This window comes from Saccopteryx leptura, chromosome 1 (assembly GCF_036850995.1).
Source record: "Saccopteryx leptura isolate mSacLep1 chromosome 1, mSacLep1_pri_phased_curated, whole genome shotgun sequence".
In the NCBI taxonomy this organism is placed as follows: Eukaryota; Metazoa; Chordata; class Mammalia; order Chiroptera; family Emballonuridae; genus Saccopteryx; species Saccopteryx leptura.
Genome location: NC_089503.1, coordinates 122,266,983 through 122,293,664, shown reverse-complemented (window position 1 = coordinate 122,293,664; position 26,682 = coordinate 122,266,983). Strand labels below are relative to the sequence as shown.

Here is a 26,682-nt window from a genome sequence, read left to right as displayed (position 1 = left end):
GCCCAGGGACTCTGCCCAGAAAGAGTGCCAAGACTTCCTGGCTTGAACATGTTTTTTTTTTTTTCTCTCTAGTGAAGAAGTCTGCAAGCGAGGCTTCACGGTCATTGTGGACATGCGTGGGTCCAAGTGGGACTCCATTAAGCCTCTGCTGAAGATCCTGCAAGAGTCCTTCCCCTGCTGCATTCACGTTGCACTGATAATCAAGCCAGACAACTTTTGGCAGAAACAGAGGACTAATTTTGGCAGTTCTAAATTTGAATTTGAGGTAACTTCCATGTGTGGCCAGACTGACTACAACTATACTTGTGATTTATTGGAAAATGACTTTTCCTCATCACTTTAGACTTATAATAATAGGTTTTTAAAACCACATATTAAATGGGAACTGCATATCTTATCTATATATGTAAAATTAGTTTTTGCATGAATTAACAAAATTAGGGTCATTTATTGTGTTATCCTAGAGGATCATTTTACCCAAAGGGGGTTTAAGTTTCAGTTCTCTTGGTTTGGGAGGTACGTAAGGTTGCTGTCTGCAGACAGTGTATAAAACGATCCTTGTCCTTTCCATGCTAACCTTTCCTTTAGCTACCAGTTACTTTAATGAGATAGTTATGAAAGAAAGTGTTTTGGCTGGCTTGCAACTGGGTTCATGCCATATTCTGTAATAAAACTTCAATGTTTTCTAATAATAAATTATGATGACTTTTGGTTGAATAGATTTTTTTAAATTTTTTATTGATTTTAATTTGTTGTGTTTACATTGTTACAAGTGTACCCCAATATATCTCCCTCCCTCCCCTACTTGTTCTCCTTGATACCCCTTTGCCCCCTCTCCCACCGCCTTCCCCCTCTTTCCTCCGTGATTTACTATCCTGCCCTCTATCTCTCTGTGCTATAGTTATATACTTTCACTGTCTTTCCTTTCTTTGATCCTCTCCTCTCTTGAATAGTTTCTTTTAGCAACTTTCCCAAACATTAGAGTTCAGTGAATATATTCATGTATTTTTTAAAATTTTTATTTTATTTTTTTACAGAGACAGAGAGAGAGTCAGAGAGAGGGATATGTAGGGACAGACAGACAGGAACGGAGAGAGATGAGAAGCATCAATCATCAGTTTTTCGTTGTGATACCTTAGTTCTATATTCATGTATTTTAAGGTAAATGGTATGGTATAGGGGTGCAAAAATAAATTTTCTCCCATCATTCTTAAGTTTTCTGGCTGGTCTAAAAATCAAACTAACAGAAGATAGAGTAACAGAAAATGTCTGAAATGTATCATGGATGTCCCTGCAGGAGTGCCGTAGAGGTGAGACCTGGAGACACATGGGCAGTGAGGTTTATATGCCATTCTGGACCAAGGAGAGGGCGGCAGGGGTCTGGGGTTTCAAAGGGAGAGCAGGTAATTTGCAGGTTGATGAGAAAGCACAAACATGTAATAAACAAACTCCGCCGGGCCACCCAGAGACAATGGAATGTAGAGGGGAGTCCCACCAACATGCTTTGCTAGATTTCCTCGTCTGTCAGTTTTATATTATGCCAAGGTGATGCTCTCTTCCTTTAAGCCAGTTTTTTTCCCACCTGAATTCCTTGAGGCAGATAAAGAAAGGATCAAAGGTTCTTTCTGAGTTTATTGTTTGCTAATAACCAGCTTAAAATCAATATCCCAAAAGGAGTATTTTGAGGTGGCAAAACTTTGGTCCCCCTCAACAGCAATAATAGTATTAAACACATCACCCAGTATTGATCCTTAAACTTTGTTACATGTTACACTTTATTAAGTGGGTTCACATGTGTATTACCTGCATTTTTAAGTCTCTTTCCATGGTACAGTACTGATTTCCAATCTGAAATCTGAATTTAGTTTTGATTTGAAACTAAATTCAAGAGATTTAGGTGAAATATGAAACCCGTAAACCTTTATCTTCATATACAATTAGAAGTGCTTTTGGAGGACAGTTTATTGGGTCTCCATAGTTTTCTTGATGCAGAATTTGAAGTGCGTTGTATTTAATTATACATGTGTTGAGCAGAAATAATGGTTAGGCAAAATAATGCATGTAAGTTTTTGCTGGTTTACAATTTGATCTCTCCCTTGGGCCTTTAAGGTCACCTCTACCCGGGTTTCTATTGAAGTTGTCTGCCTCCATAGAGGTTACTAAAAGTCCAGACAAATGAGACAGGACTGAGCGTGCAGTCACATTGCAGTAAAGGTGCTCCATAAGATGCCGCCCCTCTTTCTAGCACTGCTGCCCTCCGCGGTTTCTTACAGCAGGTAGCACAGAGTATTCTGTAGCCTTCTCCAGGGCTGGAAGTGAGAGGTGAAGCTAACCCAGCCTTTCTCTCTTTTACCTTTGGTTCTAGGCCACAAATCTTCTTCCTTTACCTCTGTCTTTGCATTTAATGCTTGAGGCATAATTCTTATATTAATCCTGCAGCACTTCTGACAGGGCGAGGTTAAGATTTTCTGTTTAAGGTATAATTCACTAAAACCTTGTCACATAGTACAGATAATGTACAACACGTGTACTGCTCAGAATCATGGTGGATTATTGTAGTGAGTGATACACTCTATCTTTACCTTTAGGAGAAGAGCTTCTGCCAGCTTTCTTGCTTAGCCCTTGTATATTGTCTACATTAAAAAAAAGTCATTCATATCCTTTATCTGTTACTTGATGGGAAGTGGAGTTTAGGAAAGATGAACATTGAGTGTGGACTGGTTGGAGCCGTGCTGACCAGTCACCAGATAAGCAGCCCACAAATAAGTGTCCTTAGCAGAAGGTGGTAAAGTCCAGGAGGAAGACATTGGTTTGATTGCAGAAGTAGGAAGCCTCGGCGGACTACTCTGTTGGGAATGAGATGGTAGGATGGCGAGGGTGAGGAAGGACACAGTGACAAAAGTGAAATTTCTGAATTGTCTGCTCTGTACTTGGCAATTTAGCACGTTTCCTGGTTAATGTGCCTAAGAGAGTGCATTAATTTCTACATTCTTAGGAGGAAACCTTATTTCTTTAGCTCTCATGAAATAAGTTTTCATAATTTTAGGTATTCCAACTAATATTCATGTGTTGCTCTATAATGGGTTTATTTTCAGCAACTAAACTATAATGCCTCTTTTATTTGCATTTATTTTTATGGGGCCAGAACAAGGTATGTTATGTTTTCTATAAATAGGTTACTTGCTTTAAGTTTGAAAATCTGTGACTCAGCATTGCAGATTGATTTATAAGACCATATAGAGTTGGTTCATAGTCTCATACCTGTTTTTTTTTCCCTTAAGACAAATATGGTCTCTTTAGAAGGCCTTACCAAAGTAGTTGATCCTTCTCAGCTAACTCCCGAGTTTGATGGCTGCTTGGAATACAACCATGAGGAATGGATTGAGATCAGAGTTGCTTTTGAAGATTATATTAGCAATGCAACCCACATGCTCTCTCGGCTGGAGGAGCTTCAGGACATCCTAGCCAAGAAGGAATTGCCTCAGGATTTAGAGGGGGCTCGGAATATGATCGAGGAACATTCCCAGCTGAAGAAGAAGGTGATTAAGGCCCCCATAGAGGACTTGGATTTAGAGGGACAGAAGCTGCTCCAGAGGATTCAGAGCAGCGACAGCTTTCCCAAAAAGAACTCAGGGTCAGGCAATGCGGACCTGCAGAGCCTCTTACCCAAGGTGTCCGCCATGTTGGACAGGCTGCACTCGACGCGGCAGCATCTGCATCAGATGTGGCACGTGAGGAAACTGAAGCTGGATCAGTGCTTTCAGCTGAGGCTTTTTGAACAAGATGCTGAGAAGGTAAAGAGAAGGGAGAGGCATGCTAAAATGAGCCATGAGGGGAAGCTTCCTGGATGGTTAGGTGTCAGCAGCCAAGGCTGGTTTGGTGAAGAGAAAGGGCTGGGGCAGGGTAAGCTGCTCTCACGGCACTGGTTGGAGACGGCATGTGTCAGTTCGGAGATCACCCTGAACCTGCTTTCCAGTGCTATTCACTGTGCAATGCAGTGCTATTTTAGCAACTTTGAGTTATTCAATACTGATAATTTAGTTTCAAATGCCTGCAAGATACACGAGAATGATATCTTCATCTAAAAGAGTGAGTTTTTTATAGGTTTTTTTAATTGAAAGCAATAATTATGTATGTATGTCTTTTGCAAATAACTGCTCTTCCAGCCCATACAAAACCAGTGGTAGAATACCATTCAGATCTATTATTGAGAATTATTTTTTAAAGGGTGAATAATGTGTCAAAGTGATAGCTTCTGAGAGATACAGGCAGTAATTATTTATAGTCTAGTATTTTATTCTTGTGCTCCAGACAGACCAACTGGTCAGTAAGAATGTTTGTCAGTTACTGGCTAACTCAGTAGTAACCATGTGAAACCAGTATACTACCTATGGGAATGTGTTACAATCCATGAATGTGGCTGTCTTTATTATCCTTTTTTTTTTTAATTCAGTGAGAGGAGGAGAGGCAGAGAGATAGACTCCCACATGCACAGCATCACAACTGACCTGACAACCCCCCATGGGGCGATGCTCTGCCCATTTGGGGTGTTGCACTGTTGCTCAGCAACCGAGCTCTTCTTGGCACCAAGGCCATGCAGCCAGTCTCAGTGCTCAGAGCCAACTCACTCCAATCGAGCCATGGTTGCAAGAGGGAAAGAAAGAGAGAGAGAGGGAAGTGAGAGGAGGAGGGTTGGAGAAGCAGATGGGTGCTTGTCCTATGTACCCTGACTGGGAATTGAACCCAGGACATCCACATACCAGGCTGATACACTATTGCTGAGCCAACCAGCTAGGGCCTATCACCATTAATTGGACCTCACTGAATTGTTTTCATGGACAGAAGAGTGTTTTGTAAAGTAAGAAAAAAAACTACATTAGAAATCTTTCATATAAAAGGACTGTTTGAAGGTAACCTTCAAGTATTGTTATTTGGTAAGCTTTTAACATCTGTGAGTGTACTTACATTTTAAGTACTGCCTTGTCAAAGATACTAGAGATACTTCTTTTCAGTTATTAGAAAAACAGGTGACTGTCTCTGGGATTCAGGTTCAAGTCACAGTAGCAGTGGTCACTGATAGGCCTTTTTTCTCCCCCCTTAAATGGTTTCCTTGTGAACAACGTAATCAACATCCTTTTCCAGGTAGCATCTCCCTGGAACCTTGAGAGATGTCTTTGTTAAATTTTTTCCCAATCTTTTTTTTCCCCACGATAAATTCTGTTGTTTCATTCGCCCAGATTCTTTTATACTTCTTGCATTAAATAACATTATCTTTTGGTCCTTGTCATTGCTATTAGTAATTTGAGGACGTAGTAGAACCCACCCAGAGACCACAAATCCCTAATTTTACCTGACAGGTCTTTAATCGAAGGGTAGTATGGCCCATTAAGCAGTTCAGTTGATCAGGGGGGCTGGGTTAAGGGTCAAATGACTAGAGTTCTTAATTAGCCTGGGGGATTTGAACACCTTTGCTCCTTAATTCCTCATCGTTGAAGGAACCCATTAGGTAAGATTTTCCTATAGATCCTGCAAGTTCAGAACTGTGCTGACTCCTGAGAAGTCAAGAATTTTCTGGGCCCAGATGTCTAAGAGGTGACCAGGGGAAAGATGTTTCTTTTTCTGTATTTGGCCCTGTTACTGGGTTTCTGTCAGTCATTTCTCTTTCTAGGGTGATTCCAGGTAGTCTTTTTTGTTCCGACAGATGTTTGACTGGATCACACACAACAAGGGCCTGTTTCTGAACAGCTACACTGAGATTGGGACCAGCCACCCTCACGCCATGGAGCTTCAGACACAGCACAACCACTTCGCCATGAACTGTATGGTAAGAGGCTGTCAGAAGAGCTGTGTCCTGTGTGTGAAAGTGTGTTAGCACATGGGAAGCATTTACACAGCTCCCGTCCCGGCACATTCTGGGGGGCAATGGCATCTTCAGAATACTGATTTGGTGGTCGCAGTGACCTCCAAGTGTGGGAAGTTCTTGCTATCAGAGTGTCTGAGTAGCTTGTTTTCAGTTCCCACAAACAGACGTGAAAACAAGCAAACAAACCAGGGAAACATGAACCAGTTGCGCGGTGAGTTTGACATGAATGATTTTGATGCTGGTTCCTGTGCTCTGCATCTCAGGAGCCTGCAGGGACTCCAGCACAGCTCCCTGGAGGCCTTGGGAGTCCCCTGAACAGACCCTGTCAATGTGCCGGCTGTTCCCGAAGACGAAGACATTAACCAGCCTACTTCTTACCTCACGGGCATACCCCAGTTCTCCTCAAACAGGAGATTTCCTCCCAAGGTGAACTGAAGAACTGGGGTCTGGGTGTCGACCCTGCCTGGACTCTCCAGGTCCTGTTGAGTTTGATGCACTTGACACCTTTGGTGTGTTGAAATCAGACAGGGTTGCAGTCAAGCTGCATTGCAAAAACAAACAAAAACAGTTAATTTCAAATAGCACCTATGTTAATAGTTTTGCAGTTAATATAACTAAAACGCAATGTGTTGTTCTACTGGATATGTGGTTGCTTCTGTAGACAAGTAAGTTTCTAGAAATTACCTCTTCAAGGACGAGGAGTTTGGGTTTGGACTTTGGCCAACCCTGTAAGAATTAATCACTCTAAGGCCTTATTTGCTGCAGAGTGTTGAGGGAGTGACTAGATGGGGTTTTGGCTTAACTTCAGGAAGATGCCATTTAATTTAAGTTTGGTCAACTACGTGCTCTAACTTAGGTAGTTTCAAAGATAAAACTTAGCAATAAAATTTTTGTAATAGACACCATCAGAACATTTGCTATCTGTCCTAGAGAATTTTTGGTGTAAATTATGAAACCTAGGCTGAAATGTTTGCCTTTGGGGGCGGCTTAAGAATTTTGGGCAGCTTCCCCAAAATTCTTATCAATTTTTCAAAATACTCTGAAACCTCACCTAGTGGTGAAAGGCAAATTCAGTTCATGCTATCATATGCTTTACAAACTAGAACTATTTCGATATGTTTTGGCATTCTTAGTGACAGATACAGGAACCAACAGAACAGGGAGCACTGTGGAAGACAGGAGCATGGATTATGAAAACAAAGATTTTTAGTTCTGACTCTTCTACGTACCATGTGACCTTGGGCGGGCTACTTAACTCTCTGAGCCTCAGTTTCCTAATTTGTAAAGTGGGGTTACTATCTACCTTCCATGTTGTCTCATTATTTTATTTTCTTTGCATATGTAAAACGTTAAGCCTAGTGCTGAACACATAGTAAGTACTTGATAAATGGTTACTATTGGTGAATTTATCAATTTAATTAGGAATACTTTTGAAACAAGTAAGAAACTTTTAAAAGTATGGGGTTTATTCATTAGGTCTCAGTATGTTTTCTGATTTTTTACAGTACACTTGTGTTACTTTTCTAAGTTAAAGTGTTAATTGAAAGCATGTGGAAGTGCTGTGTGTGCTGGGTGATGGCTGCGGGGGGGGGGGGTGTTCTTGGCCTGCCCCACCCCTCACTCTCAACAGCTCCGCGACCCTTAGCCTCCATCTGATTTATGCACAACAAGGGCCTGTTAACCTCAGTCCTTTCTTGTATTATCCACAGTGTTTTCAATACTTTTGAAAAAGGAAATAAGAATACTAAATATCAATACGCCAAGCTGACAATCTTTAAAGAAGGCATATTACCGAAATGCCAACAAGTATGCTCATTGTGCTATCACAGACATTTTAAAAGGAAGGATGGTAAGAATGGAGGTGTCAGTACTTTTAGTGTAGGGACTTGTGCCAGAGTAATGGCGATATGGGATAGGTCTTAGACTCAGACTGGTACCCTACTGTCTGTGAGAACAATCTGTCTGAGGATATAAAAGTAATGCAAGAAATGGTCATGGACTCTGGGGGCAGTGATACCCTCAGTGGGTCCCACAGTAAGCCACCTGAGTGGACAGCTCTTGTCTGGATTTTAACAGGGCATTGCCTTGAACTGCCCCTTACAGAGCTTTTGGGTTGATTTTCCTCTTTAAAGTTACAGAGAAAGCAAAAATTAACACATGTAGTTACCTGTCCCTAGAGAGAGAGCAAGCATATGAGAAAGGGAGGCCTTGCTTTTGACCTAAAGGACACTGGTTAGATCATTAATGTCACATGAGCCAGTGAGGCCATTTCCCCAGTGAGCATGCCGGCACGGCTGTCACAACCTCACACAGTCTCTTCTCTCCCCGGCACTCTCCACAACCGGCCATCTGTTAGCTGCTGCTAGCTGCAGATGGAGCCCAGAAAAGTGTCTCAGAGGCTGGAGCCCGTGGCTCTCTGATCCCAGATCTGGGTGACTCCACCTAGTTTAGCTCTAGGTTAGAAATGTAGAAAAAGATGATTAAAAGAAGGTATGGGGAAAGAAGGGGCAGGTGAATTCTTTAGGGCATTTAACTTGGGTGGGCTACAGACAAGGTAACAACTTGAGAGAGAGGGAAAGAGGAAGGGAGAGAGGCACATCATCAACTCATAGTTTTGTCACTTTAGTGGTTCAGTGATTGCTTCTCATACGTGCCTGACCAGGGAGCTCCAGCAGAGTCAGTGACCCCTTGCTCAGGCCAGTGACCTTGGGCTTCAACCAGCAACCATGGGATCATAGACATGCCAGCAACCCTGCACTCAAGCCGGATGAGTCCATGCTCAAGCCAGTGACCTTGGGGTTTTGAACCTGGGTCCTCAGCATCGAAGGTTGACACTATCCACTGTGCCGCCACCAGTCAAGCACAGCCATGAGGCTCTTGCAGAGGTCTGTGTGCGAGGCAATAGGAGACTGGCCCAAAAGCCTGTGTGGGATGGGAAGAAGGAAGAAAAAATGTAGAGGAGTGTGGACAGGGAAGGTATTAAGATACAGGGGCAAGGTTGGGAGGAGCCAAAATTATGTCTTTGATTTTGGGGGACCCATGGAGAGCCGCAATGTTCTGATGCATCACAAAGTCCAAACTGCATGAAGAACAACAGTCTGGGCTTTGATGAAGGTGTGTATGCCCACCCTAGCCTAGGTTGTAGTATGACCCTTAAAGAAGATTGAATGTGGAAAGGAATAGCGAGGTGACCAGAGGAAGGAATGTGGAATACCATAGCGAGAACTTGTTTTGCTAAAAATGCAGGGTTTTTTTTTAAAGCTTTTCTTCCTTATTTTTGCAGTAAACAAGTGGACCTGAAGATAGGAATTTCAACAGAGTAGAAAAGCTTGATTTAAAATTTGAACACAGTGTTGTTCTGTGCTCCAACTCATAGTCCTGAGAGAAATGGGACCCATTTACAGAATATTTTCAGCTGGCATCAAAAAGATGACTTGGGTTTATGTAGAAAGGAGAGCTTGTTTTCACACAAATAGCCTTGGGTTGCTAAGTACATATTTAGTGGTTTCTGGGTTCTGGTCAGAAACTGAAATGTTGGGTTCCTGCAGTTCTGGGTGACTGCTTGTCGGTAGGCTTGCCATCTGGACTCTTTTCAGGATTAGAAGCCAAAAAGTGAGTAATAGTATACATGTGTTTGTGTGCACACATTTGTGCTTTGGGCCTAACAGTGTACCTTTCAGCTAGTTGATTTATAATTTTGCAGTCTTACAAACAGAAATGGAAGCCACTTAGAGCTTATGGAAATCCAGATAGCAAATAAGCATAGCAGGTGATTCTGCTGTTAAGAAGATGATCACTTTTAATTGAATCGGCTGTATTTCAGAAAATGCTGTCCATGTGTTTTAAAAGAAGCCTCTTGTTTGCCTTCCCCTAAGCAGTCTTCTTTTTCTGCCCCCTCCTTAGAACGTGTATGTCAACATAAACCGAATCATGTCAGTGGCCAATCGCTTGGTGGAGTCCGGCCACTACGCCTCTCAGCAGATCAAGCAGATCGCCAACCAGCTGGAGCAGGAGTGGAAGGCGTTCGCTGCGGCGCTGGACGAGCGCAGCACCTTGCTGGACATGTCCTCCATCTTCCACCAGAAGGCTGAAAAGGTCAGTGCCTGTCATGAGGTGGTGGCCGGAACGCTGCTACCTCCAGTACCCTTCGTCCCTGTGCCAGATCCTTGCAGGACTTTGGGGTGGCACTTAGCAGCCTGAGCTCCGAAGTCAGACAGCCTACTTGCTGTGCAACCTTAGGAAAGGGATTTAACCTCCCTGTTCCTTAGTTTTCCCATTTGTAAAGTGGAAGTAAATTCTCTTCTTGAGAGGAGTGTTTTATCTTGTAAATGAGATAATTCACATTAGGTACCTTGCATAGTGCCTGTTACACAGTGAGTACTAGTAATTGGAGCTGCTGTTTTTCACCCCTCTCCACCCTCCCCCTCCCCCTGCTCCCCATTCTCCTTGTTATTACCACTGCAGGATTCTAAGTAGGATATGCTTTGGCAGGAAATAATCACAGAATGCCTGACTATCAGATTTAGATATCAAGCTTTTGCTTTCTTCTCAAAATAAGAAATGACAGAGTATAAGGATGACTATGCCAGGGCTGGGGTCTGCTCCCCTGGGACGTTGCCGTCATGGTCACAGGACATATGCCATAGCTCCCAGCACCAGGCCCTCAGCCACGGCGCCCAGCAAATGTCTTCACCCATCACTTCTATCCGGGAACATTATTATCAGAATGTCCCCCCACTCCAGCACTTTCCGTAGCCCAGGACTGGGGTGCACCCACACCCTGGTGCAGATGAGGGTGGAAGGGGCAGATCCAGCTGTTTAGCCCCCAAGCAATAGGCAGACTCTGCCATCAGGCACTGGGGCGAAAGTGGCCTTTGGGCACTTTCAGTGCCTTTCACAACTATTAAATGATTCGTGTGGATTCTGACACATCGGCTTCCTTGGCTCATGTGCCGATCAAATACCTTACTTAAGAGGTAATGGGTAATGTATGCCCGTAATGCTCCCCACACCTCCACAGTCCTTTCCCCAAACAAACTAGCTTAAACAAACACAGCAAAAGGGAGAAAAAAGCAAGAGGAAAGTGATGTGCTCATCCCTGTGACGTCGGTGTGGAAGGTGTGCTGGAAGTGAGATTCCGTTTCAGGATGTTGGCAAAGAACACAGGAACTTTTAGCCTCTGGGAAGACATATGTGGAAGAGGCAAATGGTTGCCTTGTTTTAAAGAAAAGATACTGGTAGAGCTTTTTGGGAGAAAACTATATTCATAGGGGTTTGTACTGATGCTTCTAAGAAGAAAATAGTATGTCTTTAATCAGAAGCAGTCTCTGTTGAGGAGTGAAGTCATTAAAGGTAAGACAGAGGCCCCAACTTGCCTGGGCTTTGGGCAAGGCAGCTAGAATGTTGCACAAGACACTTATTAATAATGATCTCAACTCTAGAAACCTTTAAAGTGTGAAGCAAGAGAGGAAACTGAGTAGAATATAAAGAGAAAAAACTTTAATTGCCTCATGTAAAAGCTAAGCTGGGAAAAGGGACTTTCAGGTTTCAGGAGTGAGATTTTTCTGCTTACTAACCATTTTACTAGTTTTATTATAAAGGGTAAATAAAAGACCACACACAATAACAGCTCTTTTAAAATAATAGGAACCCTCTTCAGGATAAAATAGCACTGACTACAGGACTCCGTGACCTGCTCGGGTCCTTGTCATTGTGCAAAGTGATGGTGCCTTGTTCAGTGTGAATTATTGTGAGTAGGCAGCTGAGCCAGGTGCTGCCCGCCCATGTGTCAGCTGGGTTGGTAACCAAGCACGGGGTACAGTGACCCCCTGGAACTGGGGTGGGATGTAAATGGGTAGTGGGCCCCCAGAGAGGTATGTCAAGATGCTGTGAATAAATTTGAAGCACCGCAAGCTGCTTGGGTGGATGGCAGATAATCTGAAGCATAATAACACATAGGGAGAATCTCTTTCCTAAACATGGCAGGATTACCCAGAAGATTAATTGCTGCTCTGACCTGCCTGAAAATAATCTAGAAATGCCAGTGCCAGGGGCATTTTCCTGCACAATGTTTTATTGTTAAAAATTTCACCCTTGCAGCTAAGTTGGAAGAGTCTGGAGTGTTTTTTATTTGGATAAATGAGTGGCTGTAAGTTATGGATTTGAAGGAAACTAAGCTGGATGAATACATTGTTGAGCAGAATTTCTTGTCATTCTGTGTAATGACATAGTGCTTGGGGGTCTCTGTTCAGATCGCGTGGCCAGAGAAGGAGCCAGATCTAAGCTTAGGTTCAGAGTGGCCTGCTGAGGAAGAGGCCCAGCATCTTTGTTGGACCTTTATGGAGGCAGTGAAGCCTGCCCAGGGGACATTAGGATGTCTTCAGAAAGTGTTTCCTTACCCTCAAGTAAAAATGCCAGTAAAAGTAAGAAAGAGCCTTGCAGATCACATTTACTACACAGTCTCCTCTCCCCAGGAGAGCAGTCACAGGACCAGGCCAGCGCTGTTCCTTCTTGTTGCCTTCCAGTTATCCTTAAGCTATTTTAATAACCTCGGTAGGGAAAGGACCAGAAACTTGGATATCTTAAGTTAGGTGTCCATTATAGCCACTAATTTAAAACCATCCAGGATTCTCTTGAAGAGTTTGCATCTTATTAGGAGGATATAGGGCTCGAGTATGTGGCCCCAGTATTAGTGGTCTGACGAAAGGAAGCAGTTTTCCAGACCAGGGCTCCGCTGCCACGAAGGGCGTGTGCGCCCGCCCCACTCCTCTGTCTCTGTACGTTCTGGTGCCTGGGTGTTAATATTTGCACGTGGTTTCCTACACATGAATCTTGAGGTTTTGTAGGTGTTCTGCTTTTCAAAGCTGTCCAGGCCATTCTTTCTCTTTCATGATCTCCTCTCAAGTGAAAGTTGTGCAGGGTCAGAATGTCTGCTTGTCAGTATGGAGACGTGACCGTTATGTCAGCAGTTTCACCAGCAGGCGGTGTGGAGGGCTCCAGCCTTCCCTTTTTTGCTCATGTGGTATAGCCACGGGACAGCCCCTTGGTATTAAGAAGCTCCCATAGCAAATGTTATTAGAATTATAATGTTGCAACATAAATAAATAAAATGACTTGATTTTACTACACCTTAAAATCTCCCACTGTTGGGCCTGACCTGTGGTGGTGTAGTGGATAAAGCATCGACCTGGAAATGCTGAGGTCGCCGGTTCGAAACCCTGGGCTTGCCTGGTCAAGGCACATATGGGAGTTGATGCTTCCAGCTCCTCCCCCCTGTCTCTCTCTCCCTCTCTCTCTCTCCCTCTCTCCTCTCTAAAATGAAAAAATAAAATAAAATTAAAATAAAAAAAATTCATTTAAAAAAAAAAAGAAAAGAAAAATCTCCCACTGTTACTATTAAAAAAATATGATCTAGAGTTCACTGTCCAGTATGGTCGCTAGCCAGTCAGCACGTGTGGCACTGAGGTTCCTTCAAGTTCAGTAAGATATTTAATAAAATAATCTAAACAGAGAATTAAATTAAAATTCACTTCCTTGTCACAGTTTCCAAATTTTAGATGCTCAATAGCACAGGGGGTTCATGGCTACTTAGCACTGATCCCTCTTCCGTCGCTGCAGGAAGTTCTGTTAGTGTTGACAGAGGTTCACCTTCAGAGTGAACCGCACCTCTAGTCACCTGAGTTTAGCTATGGCTGTAAGGGCCTCTAATTTGATAATAGTCAAAAATAAAGTATCAACCAGTATTTGCATGGTTCTTTAAAATTTACAGCTCTTTAATACAAATCTCATTTCATCTTTAAATTAGGCCGGTGAAATAAATGGGGCTGGTGGCACTGGCCTTGTATTCTGTCTGGGGAAGTGATTTGCTCATGGTCTCAAAGCGTGGCCTTTCATTGGGTCTGTGAAAATCTTTTAGTTCTTGACGTTATAGCAAGAACAAGCACTTATGTTAATATTCACTTTCATAAAGGTTATAGAAGTAACATTTCCTGTAAACATGACATTTTGTCTGGCTAATTCTGTCATAAGTCTGGGTTGAAATTAGAGGAAAATAATACTTCAGTATTCCCTGTTGAATTTCTAAGGCACATGATACATATCTAATTGTTCCCACAGTGATGTTGTTTTACTTTATTAAAAGCATAGGCCTCGTTCTTGACTTATAGTAAATCTCAAAAACAGAATTTTTATGGAATAGAAAGAATTGGAATAAACAAATACATATTTACATATAATAAAATGTATTCATGAAAAGTTACCAGGTGTAAGGTAGAGTAATCACTGGCCTATTTCACTTCGGATGGAACCCATCTGCCCAGCGCGCTGCCGGGGCCGGCAAGCTGTGCTCACAGTGGAAGGTGCCCCGTTAGGCCTTAAATTTTCCTGGGCAGAGGAGGTGGATGCCCATCTCCCTTAGGGGCACCAGGAAGAGGGAGTGTGCTGATTGAGACTCGAGGAGTAGAAATGATGAAATAAAATGTAAGGTAATGTTTTCTACAAATCAAAATAGAAAATTAAGGAATTAGAGGTAAGGAAGAAAAGAACTTGAATGTTTGAAGTCATGTATATTTTACATAGGTGTATAAAATTCATCCAGTCCTAATTTTTCCAAAGGGAAGAAAACTAGTATAAATTAAGCATTCAAATATTATTTTAAAGCTTGACATTTTAAAAAGTTTCTGTTTCTTGTCTCCTAAACGGGGCTATCCAGCTGTGCTCAGCTGCCTGGCCATCACGGGGGTGGGGTGAGAGGCGGTGGGGCGAGGCTGGTGGTGGAGGCAGAGCAGCCCAGAGAGCTGAGCTGCTCCCACATCGGAGCCCTTGCTTGCTCAGCAGATGGAAATTAGTGGAATAAATTCTTGCGAAAATCAATCTGCTCATGAATGATCCAAGCTCCACCTAAAGCTTATCTATTACTCACCCTTCCCTCCTCTGCTTGCCTTGGTTTTACACACCGGCCGACCCAGACGCCCTTCATCTTCTGTTCGGCCACATGTGTAACTAGTCACCATTCTGCTAAGCATCAGGATCCCCACTTCTGAAGCTGGCTCCTGATTTGAATTCAGGGAAAGTAGTTTAATCCCTTGCATGCTCCTGTATTCACCCGCAGCGCAGCCAGATGCTGGATGTTCGATGTTCGTGTATTATGGCCTCTGAGCATTTCAAACATCAGACACTGAACTGGCTGCTCTGATCCCACTGGGGTCCGGCAGCCACTTCTGTTGTCCTTTATGAAGTGTTAGGCTCTGTGTGAGACAGGTTCCGCCAGTGTTACTGTCCCAACTGTATTTGTCAAGGTGGTAATAGGGATGTGTGTGTATTTGGGGGGGGGGGGTGTAACAGAGTGGTCAGAGAAGTTTTTAAACAACATACCAGCCTCCCCACCCCCATAGGCATAATGTACATTATCATTTTACAAATTTATGAAAGATTCTATTCTGTAGGTACCTGTTGAACTTGAACACAGATCTTGACCTCAGAATACTTTTTCTTTGTGGAAGACCTGTTCACACCCTCTTTCTTGGCTCTCTGAATAGGATTGCTGCTCTCATGTCATCTGGGTTCAGATCCTATGGGTGATCAGCCTCAGAAGGCGTTCAGGGCCAGGGCTCGCCCCTTGGAATCTAGGGTCGCCATCTCATAAATAAAAGACAGAAATTGTACTTTCTCAACAGTCTCTGCCAAACCATGGCCAGGTTTATTTCTGTCACTGGGATATTTAACCGAGCGAGTTTAGATATGCAAAATCATTCCACAAGGTTTCCACATGGCAAGCCGCCCTTTCCTATATATTTAGAACCTGGCTACATTTTTTTCAGATATGTATAATCAAAATACCCTCTCAGGATAGGTTAAGAAATTATAAGTAAACTACTTTTACTACAGACACATACAAATCCTCTTAAATGTTTCTCTTTATTGGTTGCTTCAGAAACTGGAGTTGAATGTTTTAATAGTGATTTTGATACACTAATATGTTAATCTGACACTTCTGCTTATTGTGAAGTATTCTGTAACTAAAATTTTACTTTGCTATATCAGAAGCATTTTAGCCTGTTAAGAATACATTGTAACTCTGTTTTGGGCATTTTGTAGTGACCAAGATGCAGGAGCAATTAATGACTGACTTGACCTGATGATTTATTAATGGTGATGGTTAATCTTAGTCAATTCATAAACTGAAAAGGTTTAAACTAATTTAATAATTGGTGTTAAACGCAATAATCAAAGAGGAGAAAGTGAAACAGAGATCAAGACTAGTTAGAATCATTCAGCCTGATCTAATTGGTATTTATAAAACCCCTCACCCCAGAAATATTTAAACATATGCCTAATTAGTCATACCTGTATATATACGGAGGGGGCAAGGTGGAAAGTAATTTTATTGCTACTTTCCTTGCTGTGTGGATGGTAGGCGGGCACCATATAGAGTGTAATGAGGATATTCCCATGTGTGTACTGGTTTAAGCCACCAGAAACCACATGCTATCAGATGACAATGCCATGCGAATTGGTTTCAAGCCCTAAGATTTGCATACAAGTATTTTTTTTCTGATTTAATAATAAAGGGATTTTTATAAACAATTCTTATTTGGACATCTTATCTATTTTAAGTTTCTAAAAATGTCCTAAATACTTGGGAGAGTGTTTTCATATATATTTTTAGAGAATCATAACACCCTTCCTGTGTGGCGGGTCAGTTACCCCGTTAAATAGTTGTCCTCTGCATTCCCTGGTAGGCGGAAAGACAGCCAAGAGCTGGAATAAAAGAGGTGAAACCCAGGGAAATGTGTCCATGTCTATTTGGCTTAATTGAATTAACATCCTTAATTGGGCCTTCTGCTGCTTGCCTTTGACACTTAACGCGATGAATGCTGATTGGCTCTCCCGAGGAAATTTGGCCGTGGTTTCTCAGCTATTGATGAAGCCCCGGGGTTGTGGGGGCAGGGGAGGACTGAGGAGAGACAGGAATGGGCTGAGCAGGCTGGCCCTGCAGCCTGTGGCTCACACTTCTGCTCTCTGCATTCGGAGTGGGGAAGGCCCGGGGACGCTGCCCGCTTCGGCCTACCCTTCGGTTCAGGGGACACAGCCAGGAGTTAGGGAGCCTTCATTGGTCTTTTTTAATCCTGTGTGTATTTGCTTTTGAAAAGGTAGAAAAATGGACCCCTTGCTCTTCCTAATGTTAAGTAAATGATTTCAGATACTTTACCATTAGCATTTTTATTTTATTTTTTAATTACAGCTTACATTCAATATTATTTTGAATTAGTTTCAAGTGGTTAGCATGGTCGTTAGACAATCATATACTTTACAAGTGTTCCTCATGATATTTCAAGTACCCACCTGGCACCACACATAGTTATTACAATACCACTGACTATACTCCTTGTGCTGTACTCACATCCCCACGACTTCCTAACTGCCGATTTGTACTTCTTAATCCCTTCACCTTTCACCCAGTCTCCCAGCCGCTCTGCCCTCTGGCAGCCGTCAGTCTGTTCTCTGTGTCTATGAGTCTGTTTCAATTTTGTTTGTTCATTTATTTTGTTCTTTAGATTCCATTTATAAGTGAAATCATATGGTGTTTGCCTGACTGACTTATTTCACTGAGCATAATACCCTTATACCCTCTTGGTTCATACATACTGTTGCAAATGGTAAGATTTCATTCTTTTTGTGGCCAAGTTAATATTCCCTTGTATATACAGGGTGGGGCATGCAAAACAGAGTTTATTCATATTATTATTTATTAGTTGTGTTACTTTCTGTACAAACAACAGTAAACCTACTTTTGCCTCATTCTTTATGTACCACATCTTTTTTTATCTACTCTTCTGTTGATGGGGCTATCACTTGGGCTGCTTCCAGATCTTGGTTACTGTAAATAACACTGCAGTGAACATAGGGGTGCCTATAGTTTTTTCAATTTATGTTTTGGGTTTCTTTGGATATATTCCCAGAAATGGAATGACTGGGTTATAAGACGGTTCCATTTTTAATTTTTTGAGAAGCCTCTACACTACTTTCCACAGTGGCTGCATTTTCACCAATAGTGCATGAGATTTCCCTTTTCTCCACTACTTGTTGTTTGTTGATTTATTGATGGTAGCTATATCTGACAAGTGTGAGGTGATATCTCGTTGTAGTTTGAATGTGCATTTTTCTGATGACTAGTGATGCTGAACATTAGCCATCGATAGGTCTTCTTTGGAGAAGTGTCTATTCAGGTTCCTCTGCCCTTTTTTTCTTTTTGCTGTTGAGTTGTATGAGTTCTTTATAAATTTTGGATAGTAGCTCCTAATTGAATATATCTTTGGTGAATATCTTTTCCAATTTAGTAGGGTATCTTTTTTGTTTTGCTGATGGTTTTCTTTAGTGTGCAAAAACTTTTTAGTTTGATGTAATCCCATTTGTTTATTTTTTCTTTTATTTCCTTTATCCAAGGAGATATAGCAGAAAAAAATATGCTAAGAGAACTGTCAGAAATTTTACTGCCTATGTTTTCTTCTTGGAGTTTTATAGTTTCAAATCTTACATTTAAGTCCTTAGTCCATTTTGAGTTTATTCTTGTAAATGGTTTAAGAAGGTGGATAAAGACAGTCTATTCAATAAATAGTGTTGGGAAAATTGGACAGATATATACAGAAGTGAAACCATTAGCAATTTAGTATAAGAAGAAGCAGGAAGGCTGAACTACAGCTCCTGGAGAATTGCACCTTGTTGTCTTGCCCTGCCTAACAGGTCAGGGCAGTTAGAAATGGAGTGGAAAAATTGCCCAGGATGCCCAAAACAGACTGTGCAGGGCAGAGCTGCCCCAGGTGCACTTTAGACGTGGGCCCCAGAGTCATTTGAGGTCATCATTTCAAAAGTAGGTTCCTGGGCCCAGCCCCAATTCTACCGGAACCTAAACTTGGCTGGAGTCCAGGAATCCAGTTTGAGAACTCATAGGAAAGCCATTGGAGATGGAGATTCAACCCTGCTATGTTCTTAGAACGTCTCAACTCTCCTTATTTTAAAACTACATTAAGAAATAGCCACTTCTCACTATACATTGCCATCAGTAGACAATATCTTTTTTGTTTTCAACCTTCCAAGTATATGAGCAACGTGGACTCGTGGTGCAAAGCCTGCGGTGAAGTGGACCTTCCCTCCGAGCTGCAGGACCTGGAGGACGCCATCCATCATCATCAGGGAATATATGAGCACATCACCCTGGCCTATTCTGAGGTAAGTGGTCAGTTCTGCTTCAGTTGCGAAGCAACATTATTTTTGCGTCATAGCACGAAAGCTGAATCTTCTCTGCATGTTTTAGAAAATACGTCTTTGTACGCTATTCAGTCTACTCAAGCTCCATGTAGTCTTCCTGAGTGAACTTTCTAGAAAAGAAGCAAACCAGATGTAGCCTCACATTCTGGATTGCAAAGCACACACCATTTTCTTCAACTATGTATAGCTACTTGCCATTTTAGAAATCTCAGTGTGGTGTTTTCTTTATTATTTTAAGGTAAATTACTTAATTACCCTGTTCTATTTTCAGCCACCCGTTGACCCGCTTGTGTGTGGGTGTTCAGTGCCAGGCTTTGTTGTAGAGCTTTAGGTGATCACTGCTTTAGCGCTCACAACTCTGGGGCATATACTGCCATTGACCCCGCTGTGACAAATGAGGAAACTGAGGCTTGGCAATGAAGCGACTTGTGCCAGGTCAAGAGCTGTGGGAGGTGGTGCTGGAAGATGAGACCAGGCAGGCCAGCTCCGTGTTCTCAGCGGTCTCTGTGTCATATCACATGCTAAGTGCAGGGATGTCCACGTCTTGGCCATCTGGCCCCTCAGGCCTGCCTGCCTGCCTTTCTAGCACCCGTTAAATTCCTGGAGGTCAGTGGGGAGTGGGTAGGAATCAGTGCATGCTTGCCTTTGGCAGGGCCTTCTCCACTCTCCCTGAATGATGAGCATCTTTGAAACTGTGCTAATGTGGAAGATTACTGGAGACTTCAGTGAGAAAACACTCACAGCCCACTGGCAGAGGGCCGGGCACAGAGCAGAACTTTAGCAAATCTTTGGCTCCATTTCTTCCCTGCTGTGAGCCAGAGCCGCAGCCACCGTGAAGGTTGTGGGGAAGAAACTGGCCCTTTGCTCTGTCGTCCAGCCCTGCCTGCTCCCCCAGGCAGCTGTCGCTCTTGTGCCCTTGGGTCTGGTCTCCTGACCCCCGAGTGCCCAAGGGTGAACTAAACAGATGTCTGATGCACTGTGTATGACACTTGCTTTGGAATGTGGTCAAACCTCCTTCCCATGGAAGCTGATCGCTACATGTTTGTTTCTCAGCTACCCGTTTGCCTAACAGGATTCCTTTATCTTTTAGCACTATCTTATGTTGTCCCTGAAATTCAAAAATAGTCACCTCTGTATTTTGCTTCTTAATTTGGCATCCAGTGTTTATTAGCTAGTTTGATTATCTAGTTTATTAGGAACTATATAAATGATAGCCTTTTTTATAGTGAAAATGAAAATTGAACAGGTCTGTAATTGTAAACTACACTCTGATTAATGAAGATTTTGTGGGTTTAAAAGCGTTAAGTTTTTTCCCCAGGTGTACCATATCTGTGCCGCCCTTGATTTAGACCAGTAATGAGGAAAGTGGACGACCTTGTCACCCACTATGTCATGAGGCCTTCACTAATTGCTTACTAAGGACATTCCCAGAGCGGCTTTTTGACTTCAGTGGTAGGTTTCCCGGCCGCTGTGGGATTGAACACCCACGCACAAGCGGGTCAACAGGAGCTGGGCTACTGATGTCTTTGCCTGTAGGACTGACTTAGTCAACGTGACTTGACCATGTGATGCTCTGGCCCAGCCGGCCGGTCCAGTCGGCCTATGGCCCTGGGTACTTCTAGCAGAGTACAGAATTTTCTCACTGTTACCACTGCAGTCTATGAAAATGGGGCATCTTGACAGCAGATTCATTCGATTTTAAATTTGATGGTACTATTTGATGGCAAGTGAACAACTTTCTAGGCTGGGGTCCTAAAGCACAATTTTTAGTCTAAGAACTTGTTTGCAACTGAGCTGAACACCGAAGGACACAGTAATTTGAACTGGATGAGTGGAAAGACTTTCAGTGGAACAGAATGCATTTTCTTTTTGCCTTTTAAATTATTTAAAATTTGAAATAGTTTCAAGCTATAGAAGTGTTAGAACAGAACAAATGAGCTCCCATACTCCCTGGACCCAGATTGCCCAATTTTGAATATTCTACATTGGCTCACCCTCTCCTGCCCTACCTCTCTCTAATCATCCATCAACACTGCTACTACTCGACCATCCTACCTACAGACCCATTCATGTTTCCCACTGCTCCACCTGCATCTCTGTCTTTCTCTTGCTCGGCCCAGTAGGCCATCCAACAGCATGCGTTGCAATAGTGGATATGTCTCCTTCATAGTGGAACATTCTCTAGTCTTTCTCTATCTTATGTCTGACAGTCTTAGAGAAAACAGACCTCTTGTTCCGTAGAATGATCCTCAGTCTCCCTGCCCATTCAGTTTTCCTCATAGACTGACTGGATTGTTCTAGGAGGGTAACAGGGTACAGACCCATTCTGTAACTGGTGATGTTAACCTTGACCTTTTGGTAAGGTTGGTGTCTGCAAGGTTTCTCCAGTGTAAGATCACCATTGGAAAGTGTGTTGTTAGCATTTTGTGACAAGATACACTGATATAACACAGTGTCTGTTCATCTTCTCCTCGTGGCCTTAGCCTCTGCTGGTGGTTCCCACCCACGTCAGTTACCACTGTGATGGCTGTCAGATGAGTGGCACTTATTTTCATCATCCCGTCTGTTTATTAGGTGGCCCTTTCTACCACAAGGAAGAGCTTCATTCATTCATTATTGCAGTATGAATTTACAAAATCTTTCTGTATTCAATGGGTTATATTCCAGCACTCTCTTTTGATGCCTAAACTGTCCACAGTTGGCCAGCAGGAGTTCCCTTTCTGTGTTTGTTTATCTGGTTTTTTTGGATATGTCATTATTATTTGAGCATAACTGTCTAGCATAACAAGATGTTCCCAGACTCATCTTGTCCTTTACCTGCCTCATCCCTGAGATCAACCATCTCACCAAGAAGCTCTGGTTCCTTGTGCTGTTGTGTGGTATTTACAAACTAAGATCTGGGTGCTTGAGAGGGCTTGTTTGCTTTGGGGTGTCAGTGCGTCTATGACCTTTGAGCAGACAGGGTCAGGAAACACCTGTGACGGGGTTCATCCACCCATCATCCATCCATGTACGTCTGAAACTCTTGCTGTCTCTGTGTATTCCATTTGAAAACTGCATATGTTCTCACTGGTGCTTCCCTTTCTAATCCTGTACCTCAGGGTTCTTTCCAGCTTCCCCCATTCTGTTTATACATTCCTTCTCAGACAGCAATGAAACTGGCTCCCTTTATGCTCAGTATATTAACTCATTTGTTTAATTAGTGTATTTGCTCAATCTCCCAACCTCTCTGCCTGGCCTCTCTGAACCTGACCCTCCCCCTGCCACCCGCCCACTTCCTTAGAAAGCTGGGCACCTCCACCCCGCGCACTGCCTCGGACCCTGCACCATTTTCTCCGTGCTGGGAGAGGAGGGGAGGAAAGATGGAAAGGAAGGACTGCTCGTGTTTTTTAAGTGGTTTTTTTTCTACCCTCAATCAGTGGTTTTCTAACTGGGTGTGCTGGTTAAAAGTGCAGCTTCTCATACCCTCCCACCCCCCATGAATCTCTATTTTCAATGGTTCCCTTAGAGATTCAGTGACCGGTACTGATGCTTTACAGACCACACACACAGGCGGTCCTTCCCCTGCTCTGAAGCTTGGCGGTCAGGCTGCTCGGAGACATGCATCCCACAGACAAGCCTGCTATGAATGCAGGGCCGCGGATGAGTGGGGGTTTACGTGCAAGGCTTGCTCGTCCTTTTTCCCTTCTCTTCTCCCTTCCTTCCATCCCACAGTTTTTCTCTTTAGACAGTGTTTGTCGATTCTAGTCCCTGATGATACAAGTTTGCAGTGGGAAACCGTCCCACCACTTTTTTCCAAGACACAAACACCTGCTTTTCTGTGTTTTAATTAGACCTGTCCAATGTTGTTCCTGTTTGTGTGTTAGCAGCAGGAGCATATCTGTGCCTCGTAAACATTCGCTTGCTCCAGCTTGCCAGGTTTGGGGCTCTTGTTGTCTGATGTAGTTGATCGCAGGAGAGTGAAGCAATATGAATGTCTGGGCCAAGCTATAGTTTTAGAAACAGCATACAGTGTGGTTACTTCTAACATTTTAAGCAAGCAAACTCATCAACTACTTTCTCCACAAACTAAATTCATATCGGTGATGTTATCTCAGTGTGCTCATGCCATCCTATACACCTTAAACATCACAAATTTGAATTGGGAGGTCAGGACTGTGACCACACACCTGCTGCAGGTCCTGGCCGCTGCCGCCATGCACTGCTATTCTTGAAGGAGAAAAGTGAAGTGCCCTGTTGTGTTTGGCCCACACCAATCCAGTGTGGCTCCAAGATTTCATTTCTGCCTCAATTTTTCTCGACAAATACGCTGACTTACTGCACACTTCAGCAGGGCTTCCTGGAAATAGCTGATTTGCTGCCTGCAGAGCTGGTCGAGCACCTTTTTTAAGGCCCTGGATAAGGGGGCGTGATTTGTGGTATTAGCATGGGAGAAAAACAGTAAAATGAGTCATCTGGATAGTAAACTTTAACTAACATCATGTATCTGGGATGTGCGTGGAGCTCATCTGCCTTGCTACAAAGTAAGGTCCACGAAGCCGTCGTTACATTCCGGCACTGCTGTAGATGAGCAGGTGCTGGGGTCAGCATTTGGCACAGTGTCAGAGCCAACAGACCACACGGCAGCCTCTCTCCTTCCCCAAACACTCCATCTGAGGCCTTGCAAGGGCTTGACATATAGGAACAAAAAAGGTCAAGCTCAAGTGAAATCTACAGAACACATGTGTCCCCTGCATACGTCTGACTTACTAACGGGGCTACCCCAGCAGTTTCTGGTTTCAGTCTTGTTTTGGTCTTTCCTTTCTGAAAATCACAGGTAGCGGTGTCAGAGTCCAGCAGTTAGATTGACCTGGTTTTGAGTAAGAAACCTAAAACCTGAAAGAAATAGGATGTACCTCTATAAGCTTTGTCTAGGGAGAGGACCATCTCAGAGGGGAGTCAGGAGCTCTGAGGACAAGGCTGCTACCTTCCGTCTAGTAGGCGGCCTCCGCGAGGCATGGGCCAATACCAAACTTTTCAGAAGGTCGTGGCCTGTGTTATTGGTGGGAGCTTCTTAGTGTAGCACTGTTCAGACAGGTTTAACCTCCTTACTTAAAGATAGGCTGTTCATGTCTTTGGCTGAAGAATGTGACTCTTAGCTACAAGATAAGCTGGGTACTCACATGCTGACGTCTTCATCACTCCTGCTTTGCAAAAACCTTTTTTGAGTATAATTATGTAAGAGTTGGACAGGAGAGTGGTGGCTGTGAAACCGTTTCCAGGCTTAGCATGGAGGTCTGAGGTCTGTGCTCTGCAGGCCATCGTGAGCCAAGCCCTGCGAAGGAATCAAAGCAGATGTTGCTGGTTTGAGTTAGTGCACATAGGGTAATTCATTTCATAAAGGTTTGAGAGGACCACCGTTTATTTATGACAGGCTAAGTGTAGTCATTTCTAACCACGCCTTGATGTATTTGTGTATGTTGCCTGTTGGGGTTATATCTCAACATTTCCTAGCACTTCTAGATCTACAACACCACATTTGGACTTAATCAACAGATCATAGGTCATAGCTGGTCTTTGGGTGGTGATTTTTGCAATCTTAAGCAATAATCGCTAAGTACTGTTCTCTTAGCTCAGAGCAACTTGCTTACTCTGTACAAGTGAAGAATATTTCTGCTGGAGACTCTTAGCAGTAGTTCTAATCTGATTTAATGGGAAACATAGTGATCGGTGTACCAGAAATAAGAATAGGCAAGTCTTTGTGAGGTTTGGTGGAACATTTTTTAGGGTGACGTACAGGAATTCAAGTGGCAAATTTATATGCAGTTGTGATTAAAAGTAAATATTTAAGAACCAGACTTTGTTATAGGTTCTAACCAGTTAAGTTTCCTCTTAAATATTAGGAACAAACTTTGACATGGTAAACTTTGAAATTTTAATCACTTTTTTTTTGCTTTAGTTAATACTTCCACTTTCTTAAATTCAGTTAGGTATTCGAGCATATCAGTTGATGTTTATAAAATGTTAATCTTTGTAAAATGTAACTTTCATGGCCGTGAAAGTCCCCTAAGCACTGTACTCCAAGAGAAACAAAGAGCAAACCTAAAGAAATGAGACACTTTGATCTGCTCAAAAATGATGGAAGGAAGTCCTGCTTTTTTATTTTCTTTTTGCAGCTATAGTATAGTGCCTTTGAGGGATAGGGTTTGACTGCCGAAATGCTAGAAACACATTTTTAGGCAAAACATATAACTTAAGCAAATTAGTTTATCTGGTTCTATAGCACAGAAATAAAAAATGCTCACATATATTACTATTTAGTACTGAAATTGTATATTAATATTTTGGCGGCTAGATATACAGGGTGGAGCCAAAGTAGGTTTATAGTTGTGAGTACATGAAACACAGAGTTTATTCTTACAGTCTTATTTATTAATTATTATATTATTTTGCATACAAACAACTGTAAACATACTTTTATGCCCCCTCCCCCCATACGTTTTGGTCTCTCTTTTCAATAATTTTCTTCTGGTTATTCTGTACCATTTAAAAAATCTCTTTCCATAAAATAGAACAGTAGTCTTCATAAAATTCTAGTATATTATTTCCCTACGTAATACTACTATACTTACAAAGACAAAGATATTTTGCTAAAAGTTACTAAAACATATATGATATTCTTTATGTACTCTAATAATACCTTTTAAGTTGAGAAATCTGTGAAAGCTATACTGAAATAAAATGGAATTACTTCTAAAAGGGTTTTGGGAGAAATGCGGTATCTGAGCGTGCCCGTGGAGTTGCGCACTGTCTGGTCTTCGTGCAGACAAGTGTGTTTTCTTGCCCAGAATCCTCCCTGCTGCTTTGCCACCACTGGGTGACGGTACCAGCAGTGCTTAGGGATTTCCAGAAGACAAAACTTCGCTTAATGAGTTATCTTGTGTTAAGGTATTGGTGTGTTTCCATATGCAGCCACCCCTCACCACCCCTCCGCCATGAGCGAGCATGGTGTTTCTCAGCCCAGTAATAGTATCAGCTCTTCCCACCCAAGGAAAGACAATCAGTGGAATATTCTTGTTCAGATTATTCTTTTCTTCTTAGGAGCAGAATAACGACGGTGTCACATTAGACTTGGTAAGGGCTGGGAACTGATGTTTTCTTGTGTTGCTGGTTTAAGATCAAAAACAGTGGTTTAAGATAGAGGTTTGCTTTTGCTGGTGTTTAAGTCCAAAGACTGGCATTCCAGGGCTGGTGTGGTAGTTCTCTTAGTCAGAGGCCCTCTGCATCCTTTTGTCTTTTTGATTTACCTCTTTTGGCAAGTGGGCTGCCATTCTGAAGGTTACCTCAAGGTCATGAGTAGCTGCTGAAGCTCCAGCCATCTCCACCAAGTTCTTGGCATCAGGGAGCAGAAAGAGGCAACAGGGAATAAGCATGCTCAGCCTGCTATTCAGCATTTTCCTGGAAGTCGCAGTCAATATTTTCTTACTTCTTTACGTTGGCCACTTCTGTTTGTAAGCAAGGCTGGAAAATGTTTCATAGCTGGGGCGTTACTGTTCCTAACAGGGGTTTGGTAT

General features: G+C 42.8%; 1 protein-coding gene across 10 annotated transcripts in view; it reads left to right on the top strand.

Moving 5' to 3' along the window:
- Nucleotides 1-26,682, top strand: part of TRIO (trio Rho guanine nucleotide exchange factor) — a 339,734-nt gene that overhangs the window by 133,163 nt on the left and 179,889 nt on the right. For 9 of the 10 annotated variants that reach the window (XM_066374307.1, XM_066374298.1, XM_066374341.1 and 6 more), the window contains 5 exons: nucleotides 73-265; nucleotides 3,282-3,794; nucleotides 5,702-5,824; nucleotides 9,767-9,958; nucleotides 18,959-19,090. In XM_066374307.1, the coding sequence (XP_066230404.1) occupies nucleotides 73-265; nucleotides 3,282-3,794; nucleotides 5,702-5,824; nucleotides 9,767-9,958; nucleotides 18,959-19,090 (1,153 nt within the window). The remainder of the gene's footprint in view (nucleotides 1-72; nucleotides 266-3,281; nucleotides 3,795-5,701; nucleotides 5,825-9,766; nucleotides 9,959-18,958; nucleotides 19,091-26,682) is intronic. The other variant, XM_066374347.1, reaches the window with a different exon arrangement.